The 26,437-nt window shown below is 35.6% G+C and overlaps 2 protein-coding genes across 8 annotated transcripts; one reads left to right on the forward strand and one right to left on the reverse strand.

The window, feature by feature from the left end:
- sybu (syntabulin (syntaxin-interacting)) lies at positions 1 to 14,765 on the reverse strand. Of its 6 annotated transcripts, none has more exons than XM_051131735.1 (9): positions 14,517 to 14,765; positions 14,147 to 14,222; positions 7,319 to 7,373; positions 6,961 to 7,138; positions 6,542 to 6,745; positions 4,749 to 4,848; positions 4,265 to 4,414; positions 1,879 to 2,031; positions 1 to 1,774 (listed from the first exon to the last, which is right to left on the reverse strand). In XM_051131735.1, exons 3-9 carry the CDS (start codon positions 7,340 to 7,342, stop codon positions 643 to 645), a joined length of 1,941 nt encoding a protein of 646 aa, XP_050987692.1. In that variant the 5' UTR covers positions 7,343 to 7,373; positions 14,147 to 14,222; positions 14,517 to 14,765; the 3' UTR covers positions 1 to 642. The 6 variants fall into 6 exon arrangements, with proteins under 6 accessions (XP_050987692.1, XP_050987690.1, XP_050987691.1 ...); XM_051131733.1 differs by having other exon boundaries at positions 1,879 to 2,034; positions 14,517 to 14,764; XM_051131734.1 differs by lacking the exon at positions 14,147 to 14,222 and having other exon boundaries at positions 1,879 to 2,034; positions 14,517 to 14,764.
- On the forward strand, positions 7,092 to 24,868 carry gdf6a (growth differentiation factor 6a). 2 transcript variants are annotated; one of them, XR_007829423.1, is made up of 2 exons: positions 7,092 to 7,229; positions 22,780 to 22,920. XR_007829423.1 is itself a non-coding variant. In XM_051131739.1 (2 exons), the coding sequence occupies exons 1-2, from the start codon at positions 19,053 to 19,055 to the stop codon at positions 23,658 to 23,660; spliced, it is 1,221 nt and encodes a 406-aa protein (XP_050987696.1). In that variant the 5' UTR covers positions 18,942 to 19,052; the 3' UTR covers positions 23,661 to 24,868. The 2 variants fall into 2 exon arrangements, 1 of the variants encoding a protein (XP_050987696.1); XM_051131739.1 differs by lacking the exon at positions 7,092 to 7,229 and adding an exon at positions 18,942 to 19,392 and having other exon boundaries at positions 22,780 to 24,868.
- Positions 24,869 to 26,437: the final 1,569 nt, after the last annotated feature.

Genomic DNA, 26,437 nt, shown 5'->3' on the forward strand with positions numbered 1-26,437 from the left:
AACACAATAAAAGTCCAGATTTGGAGGGGTTTTCCATGCTTTAATAATAAATATAATGATATACATCTGATATAAACAAAAATATTGCACATAGCTCAGGCACATAACAAGTGTTCGCTGCTGCCTTTCAGGAAAATGTTAGTTTACAGAGCAACATGTAAAAGCTCTAACTCCAGGGAGAGAAATACAGTTCCACTTAACACAAAACGCTGAACACATTTAAGCTTTGGCAGAAGGTTTTGGTTCTTTTGGAACACAGGTGACATTTAAACTACAACAAAAACAATGGCCAACTGACAGTCAACCCCTATTGTCACTCTAAATGACCCTTTTATAAAAAGCAGGGAATAGCAGTCAGCAAAGAACAAGACTTGAGCAACATAATCACCTACCCAGATGATCAGTTTATGCAAAAATATTTATATATATACACACACAAACATAAGGGCAATAAATAACGAAAAACATCCCTTTACATCCCCTTAAATTCATCCTTTGTGCCTCAAATGGCAAAAACACAGTGCAAAGTAGGAATGTCGCAACTAAACGGAAAATAAGTGTATAATCACAGGTGTACATAAACACAATTTCTACTTGAAGATGATGTTTAAGTGCTCTTGTTGTAATCGTGGGTGAGGGCCACTAAGTGTCCGGCCCGTGCGAGACATGACGAAGCGAGTGCAATCCCATAATGCAACAGCCTCGAATTAAAGCTGCAATGTTGTACACAGGAGCCCCTCCAACCAAACCGTGCTGTGAGTACAGCCACGCCACGGTGGGCAGAACAGGTGCTGCCACAGCAACCAGATCGACAAAGAAGTTGTTGCTCCAGTGGCTTTTTCCCACCACTTCCATGCTAGAGGTGTTCTTGGGATTCTTCAAGTCGAAATTCAGCTCTTCCATAAACTGGGGACTCATTTTGGACTCGGAAAAGCCCAAACCGGAATCACTAATGCCGTCTTGGGCAGTGCAAATGGGGCCAACATCTTCAACTTGTGCTTCGGGTATCTCCTTCTTTGTAGGTTTTTGTGCTTCAGGCAAGTCCTCAAGCTTTTTGGGAACCTGTGCTGAAGGGGATTCCTGGGATTGGTGGGGAGAAGAAATGAGGAGGCCAGGGAAGCCACCACCTTGGAGCTTTAGAAGCTGGAAAAGGAGGGTTTGGAGATCAGTGGTGTAGATCATGTCATCAGTCTGGACACCTTTATCTTCTGAACCAAAGGGGTCGGTTGAGATATTCTCGTCTGTGCTCTTTTCCGAGACGCTCGGCTCCAAGGTGGACAGTCCTGGTTGGGGAATGATCTTGGAATCTTGGGAATCAACCGCAGTGGACATGAGAACCTGCTCGAGAATTTCAGCTCTGTTGGCCATCTCGTCATTGGCCAGCAGCTCACTATCAGCCATCTCTTCCACCGCTTGTTCCTCACCATGGAGCTCCATCTCCAACTTGCCTCCAGTGGACCTTTCTGGAGACTCACATATAAAGTCCAGCGTCGGCTCATCTTGCAAGTTGCAGCCATTCTGTGCCAACTCCATGCTGTGAAGCAAGGACTCCAGCTTTCGGTTTTGGATGTTTATGTCAATGAAGTACTTTTGGATGCCCTTGTCTTTCTCCATGAGGCTGTTCTTCATGGTTTCTACCACTTGGCGCAGCTGCTTGATCTCTTTGCGTGCTTCTTTGAGAGCTAGCTGAGCTTCCACACGATGACATTCCTCCTCTATCCAGTCCTCCCGCATACGCCCCAGTTGGGACTTCAGTTCCTCAATCTCAGCCTCCCTGTAACCCATCAATGTGAAAAAAATGTGATATCAGCTTTCGAATTGCGTCAGAGCTCTCAAGGGAACTGCAATTCAGTAATGGAATTTAAAACAGACTCTTACCGGTCACAAACGGTGTTCTGAGAGTCTCTAAGTTTTGTCTTGAGGTGTCGTATGGCTACCTCTTTCTGCTGTAAAGGGGTAAGGTACTGCTCTGGATTGGGGGGCTTGATGCCATGATTGTCTCCGCAGGAATGGTAGCGTACAGGAGTGGTTCTTCTGAAAGTAAAAAGCAAGTTTAGCTTTTTAAATTCAGTGAAGCATGCTAATATGAAAGCTACAACAAGAGCTAAAGTAATGAACTCTACAGGCCTGTTGTGTCTGTAACGTGCTCAGGACTTGTTTAAAAAAAAACAAAACAAAGGGAAAATTATTGGTACAGGCCATCAGCCAAAACGTTTTGAAAAATATCAGCAAATTTAATATAACGCATCCCTACAAATTACTGTTTCTATCCAAATGCAAAAGCTAAAAGCTTTACTAATATATATAAAAAAAATGAAAAGCCTCATACGGCATACATTAAATAAAGTGCATAAAGTTTACATACACATTGAGCAATCTGCAAAATGTTAATTATTTTACCAAAATACGAAATGCATGTTATTTTTTATTTAGTACTGACCTGTGAAGATATTTCACGTAAAAGATGTTTACATATAGTCCAAATTCTTTGGTTTTTCAGCATTTTTGTGTATTTGAACCCTTTCTAACAATGACTGTATGATTTTGAGATCCATCTTTTCACACTGAGGACAACTGAGGGACTCATATGCAACTATTACAGAAGGTTTAAATTTCACTAACGCTCCAGAAGGAAAAACGATGCATTAAGAGCTAGGGGTGTAAACTTTTCTTATGTTGCCTAAATATCATATTTTTTCCATTTAGTACTGCCCTTCAGAAGTTACTTGCATGTTTCCCAGAAGACAAAATAAGCTACCCTGATAATTTAATTTACCCTAATCAAATAAAAATAATTTACCCTGATCTTCAAATTTAAAAAGTTTTCACCCCCTGGCTCTTAATGCATTGTGGTTCCTTCTGAAGCATCAGTAATAGCTGCATACGAGTTGTTCTCAGTGTGATAAGACAGATTTCAAAATCATACATTCATTGTTGGAAAGTGTTCAAATACACAGAAATGCTGAAAAACCAAAGAATTTGTGGGACCTGGGATTCTGGAATCTGTGAGACTTATGAACAACCATCACTAGACACACACACAAAAAAAACCAAAAATAAAAAATAAATAAATAAATAAATAAATAAAACACAGCTGTGGATCATTCAGGTAACAACACAGTATTAAGAATCAAGCATATGTAAACTTTTGAACAGGGTCATTTTTATAAATTCAACTATTATTTTCTCTTGTGGACTACATGTAAACGTCTTTTATGTGAAATACCTTATTCAGGTCAGTACTAAAAAAAAAATAATAATATATATCATGCATTTTGTATGATTCCTCTTATTTTGGTTAAATAATTAACATTTTGCAGATTCTGCAAGATGTAAACGTTTGACCTCAACTGTAAGTCTCCATAACTGCTCTTTATTTGGTCCATTAAATTTTGTTTAGGTCAGTGGTTTTCAACACCTGGGATGTGACCCAAATATAGACCACAGGTTTGATTTGATTGGGTCGTGATCAACCAAGTAAAAGAAAAAATAAAAGCTAAAAGCAAATAATAAAATGCAACAAACCACAAAACAGGATAGCAAGGCAAATAAAATTAATCAAATATTAATATTTAAAGAACATCATGAACTGAAGTACAAAAAAAAAGAAAGTACAAAAATTATAAAAGTACAACAGAAAAAATACAGTATAAAAGAAAAAGGCAATATGCCTGTTACCAGGCAGTAAAACTAGAAGCACAATATCCTAGCAACCTGCTTTGTTGCTTTGAAGTCAAATTTGCATCTGTGCCAGAGATGGCACAATGGAAGAACAAACAAGGACCCTGGAGAAGCTCAGGCAGGCACAGAACACACATTCTGTGCTTGGATTGACAAAAAAAAAGAAGAAAAAGAAATGCAAACTACATATACAATAAACCAAAATCACTCCATCACATAAAAGGCAAAACTAAAACACCACCAGTAACACCATAACATGCAATTAAGCCAGATGACAAAGCTGAAATATCTTCAAACACTCTAACTGTGTGCATATGAAATATTAATGCCCCCCTCAACCTCCCTACAAAAATATAGCACTGAAAAACACTTTACTCCTATCAACCAGCCAACGGATTTGCAGTCTGCGTGGGCAAAATGAGAGCAGACAATTTTGTCAAAATCCCCTCAAAGCCTGGCACAGCCAAACCATGACCAATCTAATCCTTTATTCTGTGAAGAGGTTGAGAACACGATAACACTCTCTATCTGAGCCCTGCATAGAACATATTGAATCAGTTTGCTTCTGCCTCTTTGTCCATACCTTCTGGTAGAGCTGGAGTTGCTACTGCTGTTGGTAAAGGAAGGGGCTTTGGGGGGCGTCCTGTATGGGGCATAAAGCTCTGCGTCGCGAGGGGCGGTAGGGCTTCCTGCGGGCTTAAACACTGGCAGGCTTCTAATGTGGGGCCCACGGCTGAGCGAGATAAGAGCAAGCAAATAAGATAGTACAGTGTCATGACAGGCAAGACACATAGGCTATGTTTGGAACCACATGCAAGCATGCAATATACGGTCACCCTTCTACTGTGAATTTGCAACTGCATGCCATTTACTAAACTGGACATTGAAGATCATGTGACATTGTAGCATACTGTATCACACCGTTTTGCACACTATATTTAACATGCAAATTTTATATCGTAAGTCACCTAGCATGAAATCAAATCAAATCTGACAGAGAATAACAAACAAAAACACATATCAACCATTTTGAATTAGGCTTCAGAAACAAAGCATTAAAACCATACCTGCGAGAAGATGAGTTCTTCCCCGCAGAGTTGCTGGGCAGTTTTTCATGCGTCTTGTAGCTCCCAGTGCTGCTAGATGAGCTGAAATCTGTCTCACTGCCTACAGTGCATAAAAAAAAAAAAAAAAAAAAAAAAAAAAATGGGGATCAAAAATTTTAAGTTTCCTCTAAAAAAAGACTTCAGCATTAGGAAAACGTATCCATTCAAGGGTATCTAAGAAGACTGTGGATGTAGAGACTTCAAACCCACTAAATGCACATCCCAAGCACGTTTCCAATTAGCATATTTCCAGTAGCTTGATCAAAGAGGCTTGTCAGGGGATATAAGGTTAGAGACTTCTGTGATGAACATCGTTTGCCTACATTATGGAAGAAGTACGGTTTGGGGAGCAAGAGCACGAATCTTTCAGTGACAGAGGAATCCTTCACATTCACAATTCAGTTTTTCTCAGCGCTTTTATGTCAGGGACATCACCTTACCTGCAGCCATTAACTTTTCTAGTTAGCTTTAGCACTAAGACCCTGCAGGTAAATGCCATAACTACACCATTTCTTTGACAGCCATTCACAAGTAGCCATGTTATTCCATCTTGCAACATGTTAATTGCAAAATTATCATGTATTTATGTATTTATGTATTAAAAAGGGCTCTTAAAAGCAAGAAATATTCTTAAATTATTGTGTTTTCTTGTAAATTAGAGTAAAGAGACACAATACCGATTATATACTTCCTAAAAAATACCTTTGAATTAAGTGAAAATGCAAAAAGATAACTCTAAGAACTATATGAGACATCCTTGTATCAGATTAAGACATATTTTAGATAACAGAATATTTTAGGGAAGAAAAATAATCTAAATAAAATGTATTAAGCATGAAATACAATAGGAGGTGACTGAAAGTCAAAGATATGCTAAAGTAGGGGTAAGATAATTCAATACCTTGATTTTACTAGTAACCTTTCCAAAAATATACACACCTGAGAAGCATCTCTTTCCTTTTGACAAAACCATGCTAAAGTGTGCACTTTTTCAACCGTGCTACTATCTAACTAACCAAACAAATGTGACTAACTAGCTAACAATTACGAAACTGTGCAAGTTGCTCAATACAAATCAAGCTCAAATGCTGTGAATTCTCACAGGCGGTGGGAGGAGCCAACTACTTTAAATTGCACTGATTGGCCATCTACAAGCCAACCAATCATTGACCTCTATGAGGAAGTGCAATCAAGTACATGGCACCTGCTACTTCCTATATTGTGTTGTTTCCATTTTTTGTTTTCATGAAAAGACTTCAGAGAAATCCAAGCAGAATCCAAAGAACAACAGGCAGGTGTGACCATGACATCACATAAATTAATTACTCATCACACCCTTGTTTCAAAAGAAAACTTTGGAGAACTGAATGTGTTTTTGTGTTTGAACTTCCACCACAGTGAATGTGCAAACTTGCACACAAGCTGATAAAGATCCTATGTGCAAACTTTCCTTGTATGTACTCCAGTCACAGTTGTTTATGTAACAAACCAAACATTAGATTTCTAAACCACGTGATTCTCTACATTTTCAAATGCCAAAAACAAGCAGTTCTGTAAGCATTCATAGTCATATTCTTGTAAATACTACATTTACTTACACATTCTGATTAATTGATGTGTTTTTGCATCGGAAAGCCAATATAATAAATAATAATAATAATAATAATCATTTATTATTGCTATTATTTTTAAAAATGCACTTTTAGAATCTAAAAAAAATATAAAAGTTGTAATAATAGCATATATAAAACTACCTTTATTCTTGATTGGTGAACGCTGTTGCTTCTCTCGCTTGTGCTTCTGTGTGGGTGCGCTCCACTCGGCCACAACGTTCATCCGAACTCTTTTCACTTTGACCTTGCGCTCTCCCAGAGCGGGTGAACCCAGTGGGCTGTTGTCAGAGCCTGAGGGGGTCTTGGTTGGCGACGCACATTGACTGCTTGGGCATCCAGTATCATCTGAGAAGGCAGAACCGAGTGGAAATGATGCAACACCTGTTTCAAGGTCACACTAGTGTGCTTTTCCTTATCAGAGAGGTCAAAATGTACTAGGCCATCAACACGTAAAAGCCATCACAGAGCAAATAATGCCATTTCAGCATGGATACTCAATTAAATTCTCAAATATCAAATATCAAGATGGTGTGAAGTCATGACAACCTTGTGTGGCCTACCTGAGGACAGGCTGTTTGGACTGATGGTTCTTTTTGAGTGCTGGGAGCTGATGTCAAAATCCTTGCTGTCCTCTTCTGACAGTGGCATGTTGGACGCTGATGACTCCTTTGATGTGGTACGCAAAGGGTGGAGGACAAATCGAGGGATACGGCTGCGCATGCTTCCCTTTTCCTTCACCTGCAGACGAAAAATAAGTAATTGGGAACAGGGAATGGAGCTACGACTAGCTACAGATACAGTCTCTGACTAGCTACAGTCAGCATCTGAGGTGAGCCGTTTAATCTTTTTTAAGAGATGGTATTGAGATGAATTATGCTGAAATTATTGAAATGATTTAAAGTTAAGATAGTTCCGCACCTCGTATGTCTGAAAAGGTCCCATTCTTCTTAAACAGGGAATACTTCAAGTAAAGCTGTAAGAAAGAAAACAGGTTCCTTGAATATGATATTTTGGTTTCATAAACAAACCAGAACAAAGAATGACATTAGTGTAAAAATGAATGAGGCCATGACGCAAAATGTCAGGCTGGTTTAACCTAGTTTATGAATGGTTCTTTAAATAGATTAGAGTGCCAGGCTGCAATACTTACATACATACATCCTTTTTTTTTTTTTTTTAATGATTTTTAATATTTTGGTGAGCTCTTCTGCTCACCAAGCCTGCATCTATTTGATCCACAATACAGCAAAAATATTGTGAAATATTTGTACTATTTGAAATACTGTAACCGCTTTCTATTTAAATATATTATAAAATGTAATGTGCTGATTTCCTGCTAGTAAACATTTATTATTAATATTATCAATATTTAAAACAGTTGCATTTTTTTCAGGATTCTTTGATGAATAGAAGATGCAAAGATCAGCATTTATCTGAAATAAAAAGATTTTGTAACATTATACACTATATATCATTATACCATTCGAAAGCTTGGAGTCAGTATTATATATATATATATATATATATATGTATATATGTGTGTATATTAGGGCTGTCAAATGATTAATCATGATTAATCGCATACAAAATAAAAGTTTGAGTTTGCCTAATTTTTGTGTGTGTACTGTGTGTAATTATTATGTATATATAAATACAAACACATTAATGTATACATTTATATACAAGAAATATTTACAAGTATATGTATTTATTATAATTTTTATAAAATTTATATTATCTATAAATAAAAATATTTTGTACATAAAAACATATTTCTCTTAAATATACACATTAGTTTGTGTGTATTTATATAAACATAATAATTCCACACAGTACACACACATATATTAGACAAACTCAAACTTTTATTTTGTATGCGATTAATCGCGATTAATCGTTTGACAGCCCTAGTGTATATATATATGTATATATACATGTGTATGTATATATATATATATATATATATATATATTTATTTATTTATTTATTTATTTTTTCTTCTTGGAAAGAAATTATAGAAATTAATGCTGATTGTTTATTGTAATTGATGATAAAGGTATTTATAATGTTACAAAAGATTTATATATATATATATATATATATATATATATATATTAATTAATTTATTTATTTTCTCTTCTTGGAAAGAAATTATAGAAATTAATGCTTTTATTTAGCAAGGATGCTTTAAATTGATCAAAGTTATAAATTATGATAAAGATATTTATAATGTTACAAAAGATTTCTATTTCAGATAAATGCTGTTCAGCTTTCTATTCATCAAAGAAACCTGAAAAAATCAAATGCTCAGCTGTTTTCAACATAATAATAATAAATGCTTTTTGAGCAGCAATTCAGAATATTAGAATGATTTCTGACAGATCATGTGACTGGTAGTAATGCTAAAAAATTCAGCTTTGAAGTCACAGAAATGAATTACATTTTTAAATGTATTCAAATAGAAAGCGGTTATATTAAATTGTAAATGTATTTAAAATTTTTACTGTTTTTGCTGTACTTTGAATCAAATAAATGCGGGCTTGGTGAGCAGAAAAGACTTCTTTTAAAAACATGAAAAATCTTACTGTTCAAAAACTTTTGAATGGTAGTGTACATTTTTGCTATGAATTGTCATTGAATCTGGTTTTCGACCCAAAACATTTCTCTTTTATGGACAATTATGGCCTTTTATAGCCTTATCATACTTGAGTTTCAACCACCTTCTATATATAATTCACTAATCTTTGGAATTAAACTCTTATTCTAAATTAAACTGATCCAGTGCTATTATTTAACACGATTCATCTAATGATCAGTGAATTTCCCCAGTGTTACGTAAAAGGCTTTGCACTTGGAGAAGGAAGTAATATGGTCAATTTAATCCTTGTCTAGGTTGAGAGATGATAAAACCCCACCCTTCCGGTTAGCTTATTTAACTGCTTTCGGTGTTCCTGATCTGCTTATAACTGACAACCAAAGCCCAGGCTGAATAATTTAATTCCATGTATCACGCTTGATTGATTATGACGTCACCGGTCCATTTCCTGTTATTAGTGGTGTATGTTCAGGTTGTGTGTGCCTTGTTTTTCAGCATCTCTTTGAGGTTTGTTATATAAGGGTTATGGTTGCTTTCAACGTGGATGACGTAATTCACCCCTTAAGGTCAATGCTTGTTGCGTAGCTGGGTTCTTGCCTCTTTCCATTTTGTGGCCAGATGCCATGTTTCATTACAAAAGAAGTCAAAGCACAAGCTTTATGTAGGTCGCCCCATTCCTTTCGGATATGGGAAACATGCTACTTGATTTTGAGTGTCTTATGTCACCACATCCTTTTGAAATTCTGCAAGTATTATGCTGTTTTATATTTTTGTGCTTTGTTTAGAGGACAAAAATATTCGCTTTAATTGTTTGTCAGTTTTAGTGCAATATCGGTTTGCTTTTATTCCAAAAACATGTATTAAATTGATCAAAAATGACAGTAAAAACATTTTTAACCCTCTGGGCCTCTTCTTTTAGGAGTCACACAGCTTCTTCGTGGTCAAAAGTGACCGAAGCCTTTAAAATGTAACTTTTTGTTTTTTTCAGGAAAATCATTGTAAAATATTTTTGTTCAATAATATTTTTTGATTATTATTTAGACTTTTGAGGGGATTTTATGATAATACACAATATTTATACAATTTTTATGAGCTATTTTTTCCCATTAGAATTAATATATATGTGAAGAGTTCAGATGCAAAACCTGCTAAAAGCCATCTTGGTCAAAAATGAGATAATGATACTGAGTGAATGCTCTCAACACATATTATACGTCCATCAAATACTTTTTCTTCAAACTCGCTAAAATACCAGCCTCAGCCCAATCAGACGTACCGGTACTTACATAGAAACCTATACATCTGAGCCTGATAAAAATGCATTTTTTAAAGAAAGACGGTGGATTTAGCTGGTTTTGCATCTGAACTCTTCATATATTTATTTCGATTATTATTTTGTATTATTTTTCAATAAATGCAACATTTCACATTAAAACAGAGTGAACGCATTTAAAGCCATAATATATATTATACATATATACAGACGCTTTTGGATTACCATTGTTTTTTTTTTGTTGTTTTTTTTTTTTTTTTTTTTACATATTTTATTAGGTTTTGCTTTTAGATATACATTTAGACATTCTACAAGACTACTTTTTGTCAAGACTTAGATATTTTTGGTTAGATAAATATCAGGTTGCATTAAGATGACAATCAAACATGACAATTTTGTCAGAAAGGGAAGACATGGGAAGCATTTTTGTTACTCAGATCTGCTAAAATAAGAGCAAAAACAATAATTATCAAGAATCAAAATCTAAATAACCATAAATAAATATAATTGTAACTATTTACATATAAACTGTAATTATTTTACAAGAAAATTGCTCTCCCCATCTCACATATAGTCAATTTTGCTGTTGCAGTCTTACCAGTTAATTTCTTCTTTAGTGTGTGTTTGTGACTCTTTTGTATTTTTTCATTTATTCATTTTATTTCACATTCTCAAAATTTGCTCTGCTGCATTTTTATCATTTCATTTCTGTGTGTGCCTGTGTGTGTTTCTGTGGGTGTCTGTGTGTGCGTGCGTGGGTGTCTATTTTGCACTCTTGATATTTTAGAGTGTCACCCCTTGATTGCTGTGCACTTTTTTTTTTTCTGCACAGTGGCTGATTTGTAGTTGGTACCACCAAAAGATTCTCAGAGTTTTCGTATTTGTTTGTATTTCCCATTCATTTCCTATGTTGGTCAATTTGACTGCGAAGGAGCCAAGTGTGACTTTTTTTTGTGACCCTTTAACATATCCGAATCATGTCCATGATTTTTTTTTGTGTGTTCACATAGCTAATGCAACAAAAGTCACCTAGTGTCATCTCATTCTGTTGAAGCTACGATTTTAAAAATTTCAAAATATAATTTTCTTTTGGTCAAAAATGACTGAAGACGCACAGAGGGATAAAATTACAAAAAATTTCCAGTTTACATAAATGTCCATTTGAATTGCTATTCATCAGAATCCTAAAAAAAATATGCTTCTATAAAAATATTAGGTAAACTGTGATCACAGGAAATATTTCTTGAGCAGCAAATTAACATATTAAAATGATTTCTGAAGGATCATGTTACACTAAAAACTGGAGTAATGATGATGAAAATTTAGCTTTGAATAAATAATTTAATAATAAATAAATTACATTTTAAAATATATTAAAACAGAAAACGGTCCTTTAAAATGCTAATAACATTAAATTGTTTTACTGTATTTTTGATTAAATAAATACAGCACTAGTGGGCATAAGAGACTTTCAAAAATATTTAAAAATCCTACAGCCTTCAAACTTTTGAACACTTCTTTTTATTCCTACTTAGCCAACGAGCTATACAATGATTGACTGTCAAATTGTCACTCCTGGGAGTTAGATTGTTTTCTCCCTGAGCCCAAGCCAGAGCATTAGCAACAGAACCTAGCAACAAAGACTTGGCAGCACAGGAACATTGCCTTTACAGAAGCCAGATAGTGGTCAGTTACATTAGTCAGCCATTCAGTCTGTGATTGATGTCTTGTGTCAGGACAAGAAGCTTAGTGTTTTTACCTCATGTCAGCCTAATAAAAAAGCTGAGACTAGTTTAAGCCTGACAAAGTTAGAAGTTACCGATGCAGTTTCTCTTAAATCACCTCATCCATCCTATATGCAAATGGCATGGCTGGCTTGAGGTGATAAAGCAGGAGTGCAGTCAGAGTTAGAAGTTATACATTTGTTGACTCATAACGCCTTATGTAATACTGCTCATATTTAATTAAGAAGAATGATTCCATGCATAAAACATCAGCTTCATCCCACACTCTAAGAATAAAAGGTTCAAAAGCTAATAGGTGCATCACTTTACCTTATTAACCAATGATACATATTAGTACCTCAAAGTTACATTTTGGTACTGGAGACAGTTTTGTACCTTTTTTCAGAGAGTGTACATGTTCTTTTATCAAAATGTTTATTGTAAACTTCCTTAACCAACAATCTGAACAACCTTTTAGTACTTTTAGTTCTGATATAGGCCTACAGACATGTAACTAATGCTCTTCTTTTGGCTAAATGCTGTATGTAGTCAACACAACACATCTAGAGACACTTTAATCAGTTGCCTCAGCACCAGTGACTCTTCATTCTGTCATTAGTCCACTAAAGCAGTGATGACTTAATGTTACTGGAGATGAAGAGTAATGTGCACAGTGCATTTGCTATTGGCTTTGAGTGCTTTCTCTGCTTGCTGGTTTCAGTGTTGTCATTTGAGCTTGACTACGAAAAAAGATGGCTAAATACAGCCTGACATTGTACAAGTCAGTGTGCATGATTACAAAATCTAGCAATTCCTTTTTTCACTTTGCTTTTCTTTTATATTTTAAAATAAAATTAGGTCATTTTATCACTCAAAAATGTTTGTATTTTTATTTGTTTATTTTTATTTGTTTTTATTTTATTTTATTTTATTTTACTAAGGTTTTTTTTGGCATTTTAATTCCATTTTTTCTCAAAAGGAATTCTTATTAAATTCTTGATACTGTAATAAGTGTGTGTGTGTGTTTGTATTACAGTAAAAATGCAATGTAAAAAAAAAGCTGTTTTTTTTTTTTTTACTTAAATCAGTATTATAATATACTACCAGTCGAAAGTTTTTGAACAGTACAATTTTTAAAAAATATTTTTACTACTTAAAATAACTGTTTTCTAGATTTTAAAATGTAATTTATTCCTGTGATTTCAAAGCTGAATTTTTAGCATCATTGCTCCAGTCACATGATCCTTCAGAAATCATTCTAATATTCTGATTTGCCGCTCAGAAAACATTTATTAGTATAATTATAGTGAAAGCAGCTGAGTTGAGTTTTTTTTTTTTTTTTTTTTTTTTTTTGGTTTCTTTGATGAATAGTAAGTTCAGAAGAACAGCACTGATCTGAAATAGAAATCTTTTGTAACATTATATGTCTTTATCATCACTTTTGATCAATTTAAAGCATTCTTGCTAAATGAAAGTTTTTTTTTTTTTTTTTCTATAAAATTAATAAATTATACTGACTCCAAGCTTTTGAATGGTATAGTATATAATGTTACAAAAGCTTTTTTTTAATTTCAGATAAATGCTGATCTTTGGATCTTTCTGGAAAAAATCCTGAAAAAATGTCCTCAACTGTTTTAAGTATTGCTAATAATTATAATAATAACAATAACAAAATGTTTCTTGAACAGCAAATCAGCATATTAGAATGATTTCTGAAGGATGATGTGACACTGAAGACTGGAGTAATGATGCTGAAAATGTAGCTTTGATCACAGCAATAAATTACATTTTAAAATGTATTCAAATGGAAAACAGTTATTTTAAATGGTAAAAAAAAAAAAAAAAAAAATTTGCACTTTGGATCAAATAAATGCAAGCTTGGTAAGCAGAAGAAACGTCTTTAAAAAAAATTTAAAAATCTTGCTAAACTTTTTACTGGTTGTGTATATACTTTAAATAAAATCATTCAGTGTTGTTTTTATATTATATAATAATAATAAAAAAAACGTTTTAAACACTTTATAGGCTTTTATAGCGTTCTGTGAATATTCTGTCAAAACTAGACTCATAAAAAAAAAACAATTTTCCCACAAAGGGCAGATGTTTTCTAATATTTCAGCTTGTAAAGTTAAAACAAATTTGACTGACAGTACCTGAGTGACAGACGTTTAGCTGCAGACAAGTATCTGTGAAATGTCAAATGACGCTTCTGCCCCACCTAAGCAATGACTAAAAAAACAACAAAAGAAAAATATGAACTGCATTACTAATCAAAAATATGCATTTCATTTTTGACTTGTTTCTTAAAACGAAACATTAATCTTACACAATGCGTGAACAGCAATGCGTAATTCAAGTTTAGAGCAAACATGTTGAATAGAGGCTATTCAAAGAACGTGCTGTACTCGATTTAAAAACTAGCCTCTATCTACTAATATCTGAATGTACCTATAGCATTATTTCCGTTAGTATAAAACCCGCTATGGTAAACAACAGTGTGACGCAGTAAGTAAATACACTTGCCTCGTGATGGGCTGGATGGATTCCTGTAAGTGAAAGTGAAGGATGCGCTGCTCCGTATCCCTTCAAAACAACACAATGCGCGCTCTCGCTCCTCAGCCCTTGTTTTGATCTGGTGTGATGGACTCTCAGCCTCAGTCTGCGGGTGAAGCCAGATTATTCCTCGCAGCGCATCTCAGTGCATCAGTGTATGTGCTCAAGCAGAAGAGGCTGAGGACATTGACATCGCCAGGACGACGTAAATCTGACTAATGTTCCAAGTGTGTTATGTAACGAGCAGCAAGAATTAACCCTTACATAGCCAAATGAGATTTAACAGGTCGGATTTAGTGACTTGCTGGTTTATACTGATGACAGTAACTTGTCATACGTTATGATTTTATCAAAAGTGACTTTCAGAGCCATGTTTTATGGTTAATGTGATTGGGGTTTGACCCACACTCTTAAAAAAATAAAGGTTCTTTATTAACATAGATGGTTCCATGAAGAATCTTTAACATCCATGGAACCTTTCCATTGCACAAAATATTCTTTATAGTGGAAAAAGGTTATTAGATTATTAAAATGTGCATCACACTATAGTGGAAAAATGGTCCTTTTAAGAATTTTTCACTGAAAGGTTCTTTGGGGAACCCAGAATGGTTCACTAATTTTCAAAAACACCAAACCGAAGTAATTCATTATTTGTTTTCTTCAAATTAACAAATCAAGTCCTTTCTCAATTGTGCTTTATTCCTGCTGAAAACAAATCCATGTGGTTTTGACCTGCTGAAAAGTGCCTAAAACCTTATTGTAGGCAATGGCTGGGAGACCATAAGATCAGAAAACCAGCTTAGTCTGGTTTCTGATGTTTATTTTCAGCAGGGTTCATACTTGAGCAGCACTGCTGACAGCAAAGACTGAGTGCAGTGAGTGGAGGCGTCAGCTCTCCATGGTGCTGAAGTCAACTTACCAAACGAGCGTTAAGTCATTGCGAATGGAAGTCATTCTCCAGATAAGATTCTCCGTGATAACTCAAGCCGATTGAGTATGACATCCAAATCATGTCAGAAGATTGAGCAAACCTATTTTTATACAAAAGATATGGTTTTATTTGATCTGATGTAGTTTAACCTTTTACTTTGATTAAAAAAATAAAGTTAGTCTAATGAAACACCTGTGACCGACTAAATATATAGGCCTAGTGTATCTGCTGTATGTTATATGGTGGGCGCGCAGTTATATTGATATGGTGTTTTGCTGCCCTCTGCTGGTAGATACTAGAACGACGAGTTGCGTTTGACTGTTAGAATGCGTCAAATAAACCCCCAAACTGTGTTTGAGTACAGATGCATTTGTAGAAACTATCAGTTGTTAAAAAGTTACGTTGTGAGACAGTAGTTTCTTTGCACAAATCTGTGTATTTAAAAATTGTGTTGTGGGGATAATAATGAAGCTGTGTGATAAGTTGCCATGCGATTTGCAATTAATTAATTACATAATTTGTTGGCTAGAACAATGTTACCAGTTACATTCTCAACTCGACTTTATTTCTAGAGCACTTTCAAAACTACGAAGTGTTATACATAAAACTTACAAAATGAATCACATACATGATGCCGAAGTCAGTGTTGGGGGTAACGCATTACAAGTAACGCAAGTTACGTAATATTATTACTTTTTTCAAGTAACTAGTAAAGTAACGCATTACTTTTTAATTGACAAGAAAATATCTGAGTTACTTTTTTCAAATAAGTAACGCCAGTTACTTTTCCCCCAGTTTATTGACTAAAAGCTCTCCTTTCCCTATGTTGAGAGAAATCAGGAGTAAGATATTATGTTCAGAATAAATGTGAACATGCATTAATTCATTTCACTCACAAAAAACAGATTCAGTATTCCTCAAAATGAATAAAAACAGTGTAATTCAACTCAGAATATGACGCAAAACTGCAATAATTAAATGAATTCACAAAAATATAACTTTCATATTAAAAACAAACAAGCAAGCCCTGCCCAGATTTAAAAAGTAACTCAAAAGTAATGTAACACATTACTTTCCATAAAAAGTAACTAAGTAACGTAATTAGTTACTTTTTTAGGGAGTAACTCAATATTGTAATGCATTACTTTTAAAAGTAACTTTCCCCAACACTGGCCAAAGTCTCTGAGCTGCCACCAAAAAAAAAACAAAAAACAAAAAAAAAAAAAACACCATCTTTACATGTCAGGCATGATCTCAAACCATTCTCACTGTTTCAGTAACTTCCTGAGTTAGTTCATAATTGGTCATAATTGTGTCACCTATAGTAAATGCAAACATGGAGAACATGACATATAATTTACTTTCAGTGAGAAATATTCACTGGAGTAAAAAGTGTGACAACTAGCCCAGTCTTTCTGTGAATTCAGGTAAATTCTGAACATTTTTGCCAATTAAATGACTGGGGAAAATATCCTAATTAACCTGAATGTTGCTTACTTTGGAGTTTGTTGTTATAAACTTATTTGATATAATCAACCTACACTACCAGTCAAAGGTTTTGGAACAGTAAGATTTTTAATGTGTGTGTGTGTGTGTGTTTTAAAGTCTCTTCTGCTCACCAAGCCTGCATTTATTTGATCCAATGTACAGTAATAACACTAAAATTTTGAAAAAAAAAAAAAAAAAAAAAAGAAATTACTATTTAAAATAACTGTTTTCTATTTGAATGTATTTTAAAATGTAATTTATTCATGTGATTTCAAAGCTGATTTTTTTGCATCATTACTCCAGTCACATGATCTTTCAGAAATCATTCTAATAAAAACATTTATTATTATTATTATTATTATTTAATATTATTATTATTATTATTATTATTATGTTGAAAATAGCTGAGTAGATTTTTTTTTAGGTTTATTTAATAAATAGAATGTTCAGAAGAAGAAAGTTTAAAAAAAAAAAAAAAGTTTACTGACTTATACTGACTCCAAGCTTTCGAATCGTGTGTAATTTACAGAAGTTTTGTAAATGGTGTGTAATTTTACAAAAGGTAAATGCTGATCTTTTGATCTTTCTATTCGTCAAAGAATCCTGAAAAAAGTACTCAACTGTTTTAAATATTGATAATAATAAATGTTTCTCAAACACCAAATCAGCATATTAGAATGATTTCTGAAGGATCATGTGACACTGCAGACTGGAGTAATGATGCTGAAAATGTAGCTTTGATCACAGGAATAAATTACATTTTAAAATACATTCAAATAGAAAACAGTTATTTTAAATAGTACAAATATTTCAAAATTTCTCTGTTTTTGGTATACTTTGGATGAAATAAATGCAGGCTTGGTGAATAAAAGAGACTTCTTTTAAATCTTACTGTTCAACTGCTTACTGGTTTGTTTTTGTTTTGATAATTTGTGTACAGAAGCCATTTTTTCTTCAAAATGCAACGCTATCGCATTTTATGACCGCAAGGAGGCAGTGCAGCGCAAGATAACGGGACAGGTGAAGCTGGAGAATTAACCGAGTGTCTGCCGTCAGTTTTTGTGAGAACAGAATGAGACTTTTTACATGACAATTCCAGTAATTCATTTCAGTAAACATTTACATAGACAGGACTGCCTGTAAATTTGACCATACATACAGTACATAACTGTATTCCATTAAAGATTTAAACTTCTAACAAGTTCAAGTTATTTGGTCAATCATTGTGGAATTACGCTTCACAACACTAAATTCTCACCCAGCCTGTTCTTTCCCTGCAAATAAGCCCTCAATTTCAACCTTTCATTATAATAGTCTTGATTTAATAAGCAACTTTTATTTCCTACGGAACTTTTGCAGTCCTGTGCCCCGCAGTGAGGTACTTGTAGCCAGTGCAGTAGATCTGTGAATATTTTTGTCGACCTGTTAACCTCTGTCAACATGTTAGTCTACTTGGAAGGCCTGGCATCCTGTTGCTGGTGCAGAGACGGAGAGAAGACTATAACCCCCTCCCTCAGTGACTTATTTTATTTCAAGACAGACTCCTGAGACCTATAGCGTTTCTAACATTTAAATATATAGGTTCAAACATAAAAAATTGCATTTAATGATATTAAATTATTAGGCTATATTACAATATTTTATTATAATATTTTATTGTAAAACACACTTATTAAAATATGTATTCTTTATAATATGCCATTGTTATTATGTATGCTATTAGCCTCATTATCATCATCATTAATAATAAAAATGCAACTACTACCAGTAGTACTACTACTACTAATAATGTTTTAAAATTAATTTTATATAGCGAATATTATGATGACGTAAGAAAAGAAAACTTTGTAGGTGTATGGAGAATCTGGAGAAGTTCTCCAATAAATACAGGAGCGTCTGTGGAGTGGGCGTGACTCGTGAGCGAGTGTGTCTGCAGCCTCGCTCTCTTGAGCGTACAGCGCACTTCACTTGAGACACGCAACACAGATCCCGCGCTGTCCGCGCCTGTGAAACAAACACAAACCAAAAAAAGCCCGGCTTCACTGGGAGACACGGCTCGCCTTCACTTTTTCGGGGACAGTAACACCATGGATGCCTTGCGAGCAGTCGCCTTCTACACGCTCTTCGTTTTCCTTTGGAGTTTACCGTGTTGCCAGTCAGCTGCGCTTCTGTCGCAGAAAAGGAACAAGGGTGCCAGGAGCGCGTATGATGGACAAAGGTCACCCAAATTTCTTAAAGAGATTTTCGCATCCTCTCCGGGCGCGACTCGTCGGGATGATTTTTTAAAGGACCCGGTTGTGCCTCACGATTACATGATCTCTATATACAGGACTTACTCCGCCGCTGAAAAACTGGGGCTCAATGCAAGTTTTTTCCGCTCTTCAAAGTCTGCAAATACCATAACAAGTTTTGTAGACAGAGGAAAAGGTTTGTTTTGTTCTGTTTTCTTACATGCATTATGTATCTGAATTGTGCACTCTCAATATTTAATAATTGAATCATTATTTTATGTTTAAGGCTATGTGATATAATTATTTTAAAATTTTATATGCTTTAAATACAGACTTGTGAAACAACGACTTTGTGTTAGTTAAAAAAAAAATAAAAATACAGGCATTTTGCTCTAAACAAAAAACATGAATAGATCTAGATTACTGTTAAAGGGAAAAATAATGAGATCTTCCCCTGAAATTGGATGAATAATTTTCGAAGGTTTGTTTATATGTTAAGGGTTTGGTGATTACTCGTCCTGCCTGGGCCGCAATTTAGTGGTCAGCACGACCTCATATTTAGGCTAGTATAAAGTTATATTAGTTTTACGCTGACCCTAAGGTAACATGCCAATAAAACACTAATTGGTGCGTTTTCTAAATGAAGGCAATAAATCATTCCTTTAACATCCTCGCGCGCAAGCAGTCCGAGCTGTTCCCACAAACCTTTCAAAAATGCAAGGATAAACATACGAACGTAATAGTATTTCATTTTCTCTATTGTTCTGAAATGAAATATTTTATTTGTACACTACAAATGCATTCAACCGACACATACTTTTTTTTCAATATTCAAAGGTAGTTTTCATTTTCAACAATGTGAAACTGGAATTCCTTGCAACAAAGTAATTTTTTGAACGTTGTAGGGAAAAACGAACGCAAAAACACGCAACCGAATAAGGAAGACGGCGCAAACAGTGCACTTTTCCTTTGGAGATAAATGCGTTCGCAGAAAGAACAGAAGGGCAAGCTGATTTGATGAAAAAAGCTTCACTTTCCTCACTGATTTTGATTTGATGTGTCATTGGCTATGACCCTGCCCTGGACCCTCTGAGGGTTGCTTTGCATCAAACCGCTGATTGGAGTATTTGAACTGGGTGATCTAATTGAGTGTCCATGTCATAACATATCAAACACTGTCTATTCTCCCGTAATGAACTAGTTCAGCCAATGGAACATCACCAAAAGAGAAGAGCAAAAACCGGACACGGTCTTCAACTGTTGCTTTTTGGGCACTTTGCTGGCTTTATAGCCGTCAAACTGTGGATAGCGTAGTGCATTACGCGGGGTTACGCATCAAAACGTTTTTCTAAGCATCTTAAAGTGCTGTAGCAATCGGTGTGTAACTCTTACCATCAATACATCATGCAAAATCAAACCGTTCCAGTTGCCTGGCTGCAATACAGTGTCTTGGCTATATGCACCATGCGCGTCATTCGCTGCTGAATGTCATCAAGAATCATTTCCACTCAAGCGCCGTTCAATTATGATAAGGCAGTAATCTTTCTGTGTAACAGGAAGGAATTTCCTCCAAAACAGATAAGACATTTCCCCAAATTTTAGATCGTTATGGTTGCAAGATCAGACAAGAGCAAACGGAATGTATGAAAATTACTTTTGGCACTTGTAAGTAACTCATTAAAACGCAGATGGTGCCCCGGTAGCCACACCAAGACAAGTCTCTCTCTCTCTCTCTTTTTCTCTCTCTCCCATCGTACAGAATCGAATTATTGGAGAAGAATGTTTATTGATTAAACGCGAGCGATTGCGCGGCTGGGGTGATTTATGAATTTCTGTTAGTGGCCTTCACTTGTCTCGGTTATCTATTTAGGCCGTCGCGTAAACTCGTCCAAGTTTTTTTTGGTTTTTATTTTATATGCACAATAATCACTTTTGAACGGGGATGTTGTTTTTGGCGGAAGGGATGAAATATAAGCGGGGTGCATTTTAATGGGGTGGGAGGGAATTCAGAACTGTTAATTATTTGGTGACCTTGTATTCGATTTGTTTGAGGTCTTATAAAAACGCTAATGTGGACCATACGTGCACAGGAACGAAAACAAACATTTCATTTGAATTATTTGACAATTACGTTCACGCATGGACAAATAAAGTCATAACAATATTCATTTTCGATTTATCCTTTGGAAATATTAATTAAAACCACAAATTAAATGCCGTTTGATTTAGTTTTAACTGCAGTGCAGTTTTTTGTATTTAACCATTAAAAAGCAATCGGCTGTCGAACAGCCATATTAAAATTAGTCTGGTGTTATTCAAAATTATGCACGTATTTATCTGGGATTTTGTTCAGGCTAAATGATATCAGTGCCCAAGGCGTAGTTGGAGCGATAATAGTCTAATAGTTCGACTAAATTTCTTACATACACAAGCCCACATGAATTCAGATAAATGCTTCTCGTTTGGTCCGTCAGAGAGATAAAAGGCGGTGATAAAGTGCGACTAGGCCTCTGGATTCCTGAAGGGGAAAGAATGCATTAATTGTGCATTGTTCAACACGTACAGTATGTCGCTTTGTGTCTGGCGCACTCTTTTTTTCCCCCCACTCTCTCTCTTTCTCCCTCTCTTCCTCGCTATGACCACCAGATCTCTCTTATTTGCGTTATCACCTGTGCGTATTTATGACCAATTATTTTGAAAACCACACAAAAAAGGCATACCCAAATGACGTAAAGGTTTAAAATGGAACCAAAAACGCTTTAGATCCATGTATACTTTTACGTTCTAAAAGTAACTTTTTTAAAAAAATCTGGCGATTTTGAAATGTATGTACTGATTCTTTATAGACCCGTAAAACTAATGCTGATTTGAGACTTTTTTTTTACCCCCCCCCCAAAAAAAAAACCCACATGCATCATTTTTCTTTTTCTTTTTTTATTTATTTTTTTCTATAAGAAAAGGGTTCTGTAACGCACGTAAGGTGTAAAATATTTAAGAACTTTTAATTTTAGAATTGCAGGTTTAAACCACTAATTTTTGCTCCACTGGTCAAGCACAAATGATTTCTCTGAAAATAACTGTCATCAATTATCTTTCTGTGGGCTACAGCTGGTTGCTCATATTTAGCTTCTTGTCTTGTCTAATTTTAGATGACTCTTTTATACTTGATTTTGTGTGAGTCTCGCACTTTCCAACTAAAATAAAGTCTGGTCCATTAGAATGTGAGCCAGCGGAGTGTTTATTTAACCATGCATCTTCTTTTTATTTTTGTTTCCAAGGTGCATTCTGAAATGATTAAATATTTTAAAATGTTGAATTGCTACAGTTCCCAAACTTAAAGAAAAAGCAAAACATAGCCTATAATAACAACTGTGAGTTACAAAGCCACTGCATCTTAATCATATTCGTTTCTACTTGTTTTATTTCAGCTAACTACTGTTTTATACTCAATTTTGTGTGTATTTTCCAACTTTAAGACTAAAAGAGAGCCGTAAATAAGGTTTAAGGATTTACCTGGGCCCTTTATGAGAATGTGAGTCACTCTAAGTGAATCTGACTGCAATTATTTCTCTTTATCTTGCAGACGATCTCACGCTCTCTCCTTTGCGAAGACAAACGTATCTGTTTGATGTCTCGACTCTCTCAGACAAAGAGGAGCTGGTCGGTGCTGAATTAAGGATATTTCGAAAACCGCCCGGGGATGTCCAACCGTCCCCATCAGACGTCTACAATCTTCATTTACTCTCGTGTCGATCAGAGAGGCCGTTGGCTTCCAGATCCCTTGATCTTCAGGATTCCCGAAAAGCAGAATGGGAGGTTTTGGACGTTTGGGGAATTTTTAAAAACAGACACGAAGGGAATCAGCTATGTCTCCAGCTCCAGGTTACGCATGGCAAATCTGAGACCGAAATCGACCTGAAGCAACTGGGTTTCCACCGGCACGGCCGAGCGCAGCAAGAGAAGGCCATACTGGTGGTCTACACGCGGTCTAGGAAAAGAGAAAACTTGTTCAATGAGATGAAAGAGAAGATCAAGTCTCGCGCAGACGACGAGGAGGAGGAGGAGAGCGCGCTGCAGTTCAAAGCGCGGCGCAGACGGAGAACTGCGCTCAATAATCGCCATGGGAAACGGCATGGCAAAAAGTCCAAATCTCGGTGCAGCAAAAAGGCGCTGCATGTCAATTTCAAAGAGCTGGGATGGGACGACTGGATCATCGCTCCGCTGGACTACGAAGCCTACCACTGCGAGGGCGTGTGCGACTTCCCGTTGAGGTCGCACCTGGAGCCGACCAACCACGCCATCATTCAGACGCTCATGAACTCCATGGACCCCAACAGCACGCCGCCGAGCTGTTGCGTCCCCACAAAACTCAGCCCTATCAGTATACTGTACATAGACTCCGGCAACAACGTCGTGTACAAACAGTACGAGGACATGGTGGTAGAACAGTGTGGCTGTAGGTAGCGAATCACACACGAGGGCACAAAAGGCATACGCAAACTTGAACGATGCGTGCAGACGCGCTTGAGCCGCCCAAACTGCGCATTCTCACCTATGCAAAAGGGATTCTTTATCAGAGACGTATTTGACGATTTAAATGATCTCCACCGGCCACTTGTTCACGGTTGTGCCAAGAACGCGTGTACAGTTTCTCTAATCTTGGAACAAAATCTTGTTTTAGGAGGTTCGTCGTCATTTTTACTTACACATGCTGGGTTTCTTTTTGTAATTACGTGTCCAAAAAACCCTAAATATTTCTTTAACGAGTCGACGAGGCAGGTAGAAGAAACGCCAGATTTAGTGCGTAACCGTCTGGACAGGATTCACTGAGGATTGTGTTACACCATTATCTCTGTGGACTCAGAAGAATGTGGAGACGGGCACCTGTTCAAACTCATCTGTTAAGATACTGTATGGTATATGGATAATAATGAATGAGCGGAACGCAGTGCCCTGGAAACGCTTTTGGGGGCAAAGGTGAATGTACCAAACGCTAAATAAGGCATAAAGCGATTTCGCTTCATCCCTACAGAGAGAATGATGCTTTTTTTGAGGAGTTTACTCGAGAAAGTTCTCGAGTGAATGTTTCTTTGAAGTGCCTGCACGTTAGGTGAAAATCCACAAAATGTAATTTTGTACTTTCTGAGAAGACACTAAATGGAAATCCATCAACGTTTGCATCTTTACAAAATGCACTTCCGCAACTGTCCAAGTAGTCTGGAAGGAGCGTTTTTTCCCTATCGACTGACAAGGAAAAAAAAGACTCGAAAGCGAGATTCTATTTAAATGCACATTAGCTTTGAATGCACTGTTGTTCATTTTATGAGCTGTAAATATTTGTAAAGTAAAACCTAAAGTGCAACGTATGAAGAAATGCGAAGCCACATTTCTTTGTTAATGTACATTTATAAATGCACTCAAATCGCTATAATTTCTATTCTATAATTATTTTATTATTTGTGATGTACAGAGTTTCATGATAATCGTGTATTTCTTACGCTGATAAAACAAATTTAATTTAAAATGTATTCATTATTGCTGAGGGTGGAAATACCATTATCGATGTCTACCTCATAATTGCATAGAATCTACGTTCTGAGGTGCATTCAGCTAGAGTTTAAGGTTTTTCCCAAATATATATAAATATATATACAGTATATCAATGGATAATAATCCACACTATTACTGTACTAATAAAAGGAATAAATTTACTTTGTGTGGTGCCACTGACTCCTAAGATCCAAGTCTTTTGACTTTAGAAAAAGTTAGAATTATACATCATATAAAAATATATTTATATATATAGGCCTATATATATAAAAATGCATATGTCTCAATGGACAATAATCCAAAAAATGAATGGAATAATAGTTGTGGTGCACAACTGACTCCCTTAGATACTGTTTTTTTTTAATAATTAAAATGCTTAAGTATGTCAAATGTGATTCTGCTTGTTGGCAGGAAATCAGACTTGGTTAAAACTGTTTAATCTAATCTGAAAAATTCAGCATGTTAATTTTTTTCCCAATATTTTTGTACATATAGAAAGACTGATTCTTATTTTCTCCCACATGCATTCTATGGCATAAACTACACTGGAAGTCCTTAACTTCACATCATATGTTATCAATCTCCCAAACCCTTTAAAAGAGAAAGTAATTTTATCAGTGGGGTTAAATAATTGTCCCGGGAAACAGGAGAAGATGACTTCATAGAAGCCACTGCAGCAGCTGTTAAAAGCCATGTTTAACTTAACTTAAAAAAAAAACTTGTATCCCTGTAAACTGCATGTTGGCTTCCATCATTTTGAATGATATATCACTTTTTAACTACGTAAATTAGATATAATATCGGTGTTCTGCATAAAAACTGAATGCTTTAGGAACACACAAGTGACATTCTTACATGCCTGTGCTTTTTATCCATTTAGTTTCACACAAAGTGTCATACGGAGTTGTTTCAACCATGTGTGAAGTCTAACATTTCTATTCTTTTTTTCACTCGGCAGCTTCTTTTCATGTGTCCATCTTTTGTTTCCATTCTACTGACAGATCCTCTCCTGAGATAATCCAGCTCTTCACCTGATCTGTTTCACGTTTTTATTAGCTCTCAGACGGTTTTAAAACCCCATGGGATTTCTGTGGCTCGTTTTCACAGTGCATTATTAGCAGAGTTTTTATCCTCGCATACGTTTCTGCTCCAATAATCAGGCCCGTGTAATGGTGCTAATATGTCGTAGAGTAATGCCTCGCACAGTCACCTCTCAGTGTTTGAAACATGTGGACCACAGAGATTCAAGGAAATACATCTCCAGCGTGGATCTGAGCGTATGAGCAACAGGCTGTTTTCCAATGAATTAGCCATCCACAGGTCAAGTTTTCTTAACACTGTAATGTTTCCCAATCTTCAGATGAAAAGGTTGAAGGGAGGGATTGCTTCCATATAGGCATCGGCCTTGGCCTGGAAGCAATTAGGAAATTGCTTTGAAATGCTATATGTTGTCCAGACTCTGTTACAGTATCATGTCACTCTACACATGTTTGTTCAAGGAGGGGAAAAAGATGCTAATGTGCTCTTTAGCTGTCTCTGCGAATGACACTTACAATGATAATGTCTTTCAGAATGAGGATGGAGACAGCATGTGCTGTGTCAGGTGGGATCTCATCACCCATTACAGGTCCTTTTAGATCTGTCTAAACAGATGGATATGCACAAAAACTCATTCTGCAAAATGTAACATT

The sequence above is a fragment of the Labeo rohita genome, chromosome 16 (assembly GCF_022985175.1).
Source record: "Labeo rohita strain BAU-BD-2019 chromosome 16, IGBB_LRoh.1.0, whole genome shotgun sequence".
In the NCBI taxonomy this organism is placed as follows: Eukaryota; Metazoa; Chordata; class Actinopteri; order Cypriniformes; family Cyprinidae; genus Labeo; species Labeo rohita.